At 37.7% G+C, this 5,988-nt stretch overlaps 1 protein-coding gene across 2 annotated transcripts; it reads left to right on the top strand.

The window, feature by feature from the left end:
- Nucleotides 1-1,317: 1,317 nt before the first annotated feature.
- On the top strand, nt 1,318-5,673 carry LOC141617915 (putative disease resistance protein RGA1). 2 transcript variants are annotated; one of them, XR_012531240.1, is made up of 3 exons: nt 1,318-4,812; nt 4,977-5,080; nt 5,409-5,673. XR_012531240.1 is itself a non-coding variant. In XM_074435046.1 (2 exons), the coding sequence occupies exons 1-2, from the start codon at nt 1,529-1,531 to the stop codon at nt 4,981-4,983; spliced, it is 3,291 nt and encodes a 1,096-aa protein (XP_074291147.1). In that variant the 5' UTR covers nt 1,318-1,528; the 3' UTR covers nt 4,984-5,673. The 2 variants fall into 2 exon arrangements, 1 of the variants encoding a protein (XP_074291147.1); XM_074435046.1 differs by having other exon boundaries at nt 4,977-5,673.
- Nucleotides 5,674-5,988: the final 315 nt, after the last annotated feature.

The raw sequence follows: 5,988 nt of genomic DNA, 5'->3' as shown, positions 1-5,988 counted from the left end.
AATGGTCAAATTACTCCCAAATCACTTGAATCCCTAAATCCCCAAATATATCAATCAATTGTTCACAGTCAATTGAAACCCAAAACCATTGCTAAATGCTCACAATCTTTCAACCTCGGTCTGTAGAAGGGGAAGAAGTTGAAGGTTATTGGGTGCAAAAAATGTGGGACGAGAAATCACCATGTAAGTCGGGTTATATATAGCATCTCGGTTGAAAATCGATTTAACACCGAGACAATACACGATTCAATTCGGGTTCGCATCGAGTATGCGTGTGATGCAGGGGAGACCATTGCGGCGTGAACAAGGAGTAGCGGTGGTCAATTGGTATAGTGGTCTTGACCATCGTTTACAGTTTCTTGCCATGGTGATGGTAGTATCGAATCGGAATCGAAAAAGTAATGGAAGCCATTGATGGTTGTACAGATTTGTGAAATGAGGGTAGCTTTGATGGTGGGTGTCGATTTAATTATAGAGTATTATGATGGATTGGTGATAAAGAAGGAGATTAATTTAGGCGCTTGGCTATAGATAATTTAATTGTGTGAACTATGAATATGCTGATCAATTGATCGACAGATTTAGGGATTTAGATAGGAATTTGGGGGATTTAGGGATTCATGTGATTTGGGTAATTTGGGTATTAGACAAAAATCGTTAATTAACGAGTCGGAAAATAAGAAAAATGTGTCTCGGGGCAGATATACGGTGGTGATTGGGGAGTATACATAAAAGTTTGGTGGTTATTTGTAAAAAAACAAATACGCGGTGGTTATTTGTAAAAACACGTAAATACATGGTGTTATTTGTAATTTTTCCTAAATTATGAATAGAGAAAATAATAAAAAATAAATAAAAAATAAAAAATGAATAAAGTAGGATAAAGTAGAAGAAATTATTGACTTTTTAGGATAGAAGATGAATAAAAGGTAAAAAAAAAAGAAAAAGGTAAGAAAATAAGCTGAAAAAAGAAATAAGAAAGATTGATAAAAACTTATATATGGTCTACAAAAATAATCTTGCTTTAAAAACGTTACTGTCATAGGTAATTTTGTATTTATTAGTCTATTTTTTCTTTGTTCAAGGACCTTACACATGCTATACCTACGTGGAACAAGTCAGAAAAACAGGAACTAATTTCCTAAAAATTTCATTGCGTTTTTTTTTTCTTTTACTTTGTACGAGTCTTTGTAATTGTCTGCCTTCGCCTTCGCCTTAGAGTAACCTGTCAAATTCTGACCCGATAAGTGAATTCGGCTCGTTTTTTCTTTCAAAGTCAAAACCCTGACCTAAATTTGAAATAATCCGTAAATTTAGGATCAAAATCCGACTCAAACAAATCAATCTGAATTTGAAATAACCCGTAAATTTAGGATGGAACATCTAACAAAGACACACGAATGATAAGACTATGCCTCGAGAAAATAATGAGAAATTTTTAATACTCCATACTACTTAACATTATACTGTAACATTTTCGCTGTGACTAGATTTTGACTATCCTAGCTTACACGAAAATGGACCTTGGATGGCGTTGTCTGTTGCTCAAACAATATTCGCCGCACTTGAATGTCAAGAGCTCAAACGAGTGTGCTCCGCATTTGGCTACAAAGCCGACCTAGAGAAGCTCCAAGGGACTATGGAGACTATTAAGGCTGTCTTACTTGACGCTGATGCGAAGAAGGAGAAGCTAACCTATGAAGCTCAACTCTATATTAAAAGGCTCGAGGATGCTTCTTATGATGCCGATGATTTGATTGACGAGTTTGTCACCCTAGCTCAACAAAAGAAGTTGGTTAAGGGTAATAAGGTGCGTCTCCTTTCACTTTTTAAGGATATGGGTGTTGCCTACAATATATCTCACGGTGTTAAGAAAGTAAGGGATAACTTAGTCAATATAGTTGACCAACATAATAAGTTTGGATTGAATATCGACCACCAACCTATTAGGAAAAGAAGAGAAGAAACTTGTTCCTACATCTATGCCAATGATATCATTGGTAGAGACGACGACCTGGTTAAGATTCGGAACATGTTGATGGACTCTAACGTTCAAAGGGATGTGTCTTTCCTTACAATCACGGGAATGGGAGGCTTGGGAAAAACTGCTCTTGCCCAACTTGTGTATAACGATGAAAAAGTCAAATATGAATTTCCACGGAGATTGTGGGTGTGTGTTTCTGATCAAGATTTAGGATACCTAGATATAAGAGACGTTTTTCGAAAGATTTTAGTTTCAGCTATGGATGAGCCATACGATGGTTGCACTTTGGAGCTTATGCAATGCAAAGTTCGAGAATTATTAGTGAAAAACAAGTTTTTACTCATCTTAGATGATGTATGGACTGAAAACCGTAATGAATGGCTTAAATTAGAGGGGTTTTTTAAGGGAGCGGCATGGGGAAGTTGGGTGTTGGTAACCACACGATCAACGAAAACAGCAAAAAATGTTGGTATAGGGCTTATGCACAAGTTAGAAGGCTTATCTAATGACGATTCATGGCGTTTGTTTGAGAGAACTGCTTTTTCAGAAGTTATTGAAGATGTAAACGAGCTTAACTACTTAGTTAACATTGGACAAAATATAATTAAAAGATGCGCAAATGTGCCACTTGCTATAAGAGCAATGGGAACCCTTTTGTATGGTCAAGATAAACGTAGGTGGGAGCAAGTCTTAGAAACCGGATTAGCTAACATTATGTATGAAGAAAAGGGCATTATGCCTATATTGAAGTTTAGTTACGATAATCTAGAACCCCCGCTCAAGAGTTGTTTTAGTTATTGCGCACTATTTCCCAAGGATTTTGAAATTGAAAAAACGGTATTACTTAGTCTTTGGATGGCACAAGGCTACGTTGTGCCTCTAGAAAAAGATCAAAACATATATGAGGCAGCCGAAGAGTACTTTCTGATTTTGTTACGAAGATGCTTTTTTCAAGACATACATAAAAATGAGGAAGGTGAAATTGTTTCATGTAAAATTCACGATCTTATGCATGACATTGCTCTGCAAGTTTTTGGATACGGGCTTTGTGGTGTGAATTCAAGCACAACAGATGACTTAGATAAAAGAGTTCGGCATGTTTCTGTTAAGGGACGTGGTTTTTTGAGAAGCTCCTTCCGAAAGACTCATATTCGTACCTATCTTCAAGTAGGGACTTTTTGGGATATTGGTGCGGACGAATCACTTGTTTGTCAACTGTTAATAGCTTGCAAGTGCCTCCGCACATTAGACCTTAGTGGGTCACAATTTAGCAGTTTACCAAAAAACATTGGCAAATTGTTGCACCTACGGTATTTGGATCTCTCACATAATAACGAGCTGCAAGTAATCCCAAAATCAATAACAAAATTGCATAATCTTATCTACTTGGGAATTGAGGGTTGTGATAAGCTAAATTATCTACCATTAGGCATGCGAAAATTGACGAATTTGCAGACACTAGAACGATTTATGTTGGGAAAGACGAATTTAGGTGAGACACAATTTTTTGATGCACTAGAAGACCTAAAAGCCATTGTTAGTTTGAGAGGAAATCTCTTAATTGAGATTCGGATTCCTTCACATGGGACATTGTCTGTGCACGAAACAAGCATGGGAGGAGCGGGAGAAGCATATCTGAGTAGGAAGCAACAACTAAGTGGTATTGGTTTTGATATAGAATTTGCAGAGACTTGCTTAAGATTGGATTTTGAGGAGGACTTGCTTGGAAAATTGTGTCCCCATTCTAATCTCAAGCTATTAATGCTGAAAGGATACAATTGTGTAAGGATGCCAAGTTGGGGGATAGGAGATAAATTGTGCACTTTCCTTCCTAATCTTTTTTATTTGCAAATTAGCAACTGCCAACGGTTGCAGTCCCTTCCACGGTTGGGAAAATTGTGTCGTCTAAAAACTTTGTACGTCGATAACTTGCCTAATGTAGAGTACATGGAGGATACTGCAGATCTAGCCTCAAATTCAGCAGGTAGTCCTGGTGTTAATGAATTGCCATTCTTTCCCTGCCTTGAAACACTCAAGGTTGAAGATCTACCAAAATTGAAAAGATGGTGGTCCGGATCACCTTCATCTCCCTTGTTTTCTCACTTGAGAAGGTTTCAGATGCTACAATGCCCAGAAATGACATCCATTCCGGTCTGTCCCGTTATTGAACACATGGTTATACGTGATAATAAAAGATCTCTGGAACTGAGATTAGTAGACGATGTTTCTTCCCCATCCTCTCAAAAATGGGAGCTTACTACAGCCAACTTAGGATCCCTAAAATTGATGCCCTTGGAGTATACCCAGCTTCCTACGAGGATGATTATAATAGAAGATAAGGAGGTGGAAAGTTTGTCACAAGTTAGAGAGTTATTCCAAAACGGCTTCTTATCTAATGTTACGGCTATATCAGTTTTCCAATGCCCCAAAATCAAGTCTCTATTTGGAGGGATAGAGCATCTCTCGGCCTTGACAAGATTATCTATACAATACTGTCCGAATCTGTTGTCCGTCAAAAAAGCTGAAGCAGATGAAGAAAAAGAAAAAGGTGGCATACCATGGCAATACCTTTCTCGCACCCTTTGTTCTTTGACATTATCAGATGATGCCATGGAGAATCTTTCAGAGGGAGTGCAATATTTGACATCCCTAAAAACTCTTGAACTATTGTGCTGCAAACAACTGAAAACTCTGCCGAAATGGATGCCTAAACTCACTTCTCTCGAATGCCTCGCAATCAAGCACTGTTCCGACCAGCTCAAGGAAAGATGCTATCAGCCAGCTGGGGAGGACTGGCGCCTCATTCATCACATCCCCAAAGTTGTCCTGTATGTTTGATTCTCCTATTTCCACTCTTGTCTATTTTCCGGCCACACCATGACTGCCCCTTTAAAATAAAGTGGTAATTATGGTGTTTGAGAAATTATTTATCAAAAATATTTTCACAAGTATCTGTATCAAATCGCTTATCATCAATGTTTTGTAAAAATAGTTTGTAAAGCTTTGGAAGAGCACTTGAAGCCGACATCTCTCCATTTACTGAAGACCTTACGTCCTTACTGAATTCTGATGAGATATCCTCAGTGAATTGTGAAGGTATGCCTACCAGGTCAAGCATTCTTTTGTGGTGAAGTTGCTTTCTTTGCTAATAACTCAAACCCTCTTTTGATGTACACAAATTTGTATTGATTGAAATAGCAAGAACAGATATACGTTAATACAGTGTCAGTCCACATAACATAAACTGAACCATTGTAAATCGAAAAGTTCCTAGCTAATAAGAAACCAATATACATTAATACAGTGTCAGTCCACATAAATAACATAAACTCAAGCATTGTAAATCAAAAAGTTGTCACTGCCATGTTTATAGGCGTTTTAGTATGCTAGTATTTCGATTAAACTTTGCTCTTTGTGAGTCCAGAGTTGTTTGTGGTACACTGATGAGTATGACTAAGCCCAAGGAGACATCACCAAAGAAAGAGCAAACCTTCTGAGAGCTATAGTTCCTGTACTTGCTCCTGAAAGTTCTCAAGAGTCCTCTGCTGCTTCAGAATTTTCACTGTTTTTTTAATCATAACATCCGTACTTATCTTTTGCACATTTCGGCTTTGAATCATTCCACCTAGCTGAACACTTAAGTTGCTTTGGGATGCTCTCTTTACACCCTCCCAAAGCTTCAACATTGCTCTCAGGGCGGATAAAAGATGCTTTCTCATAGCTTTCCTGCATTATTTCGTCCATAAATTAGAGAAAATGAAGCTAAAAGCTAAAATTTAACGAGTGTTTCCGCAAATGCAACTATGTATCTTGCATCAACAGGTATGACATGTATATTAAGCAGACATAATGTATAATATCACTCGATTTTTCGAACTTGGAGATGCGAAGAGTTACTAGGTCAATTCTGAGACTCAAATATTTGACTTTGTTGCAGCTGAGATAGGGACTGTTAATGAATTTCATTACAAATGCATGCATGGGGTCGAAGTTTAGGGAGGCTT

The sequence above is a fragment of the Silene latifolia genome, chromosome X (assembly GCF_048544455.1).
Source record: "Silene latifolia isolate original U9 population chromosome X, ASM4854445v1, whole genome shotgun sequence".
NCBI lineage: Eukaryota > Viridiplantae > Streptophyta > Magnoliopsida > Caryophyllales > Caryophyllaceae > Silene > Silene latifolia.
Note: the sequence above shows the minus strand (reverse complement) of the source record. Positions and strands in the feature narration are given on the sequence as shown.

Bases quoted from the DNA above. Each gene is read 5' to 3' on its own strand.
- LOC141617915 (XM_074435046.1), top strand. From the start codon at position 1,529: ATGGCGTTGTCTGTTGCTCAAACAATATTCGCCGCACTTGAATGTCAA.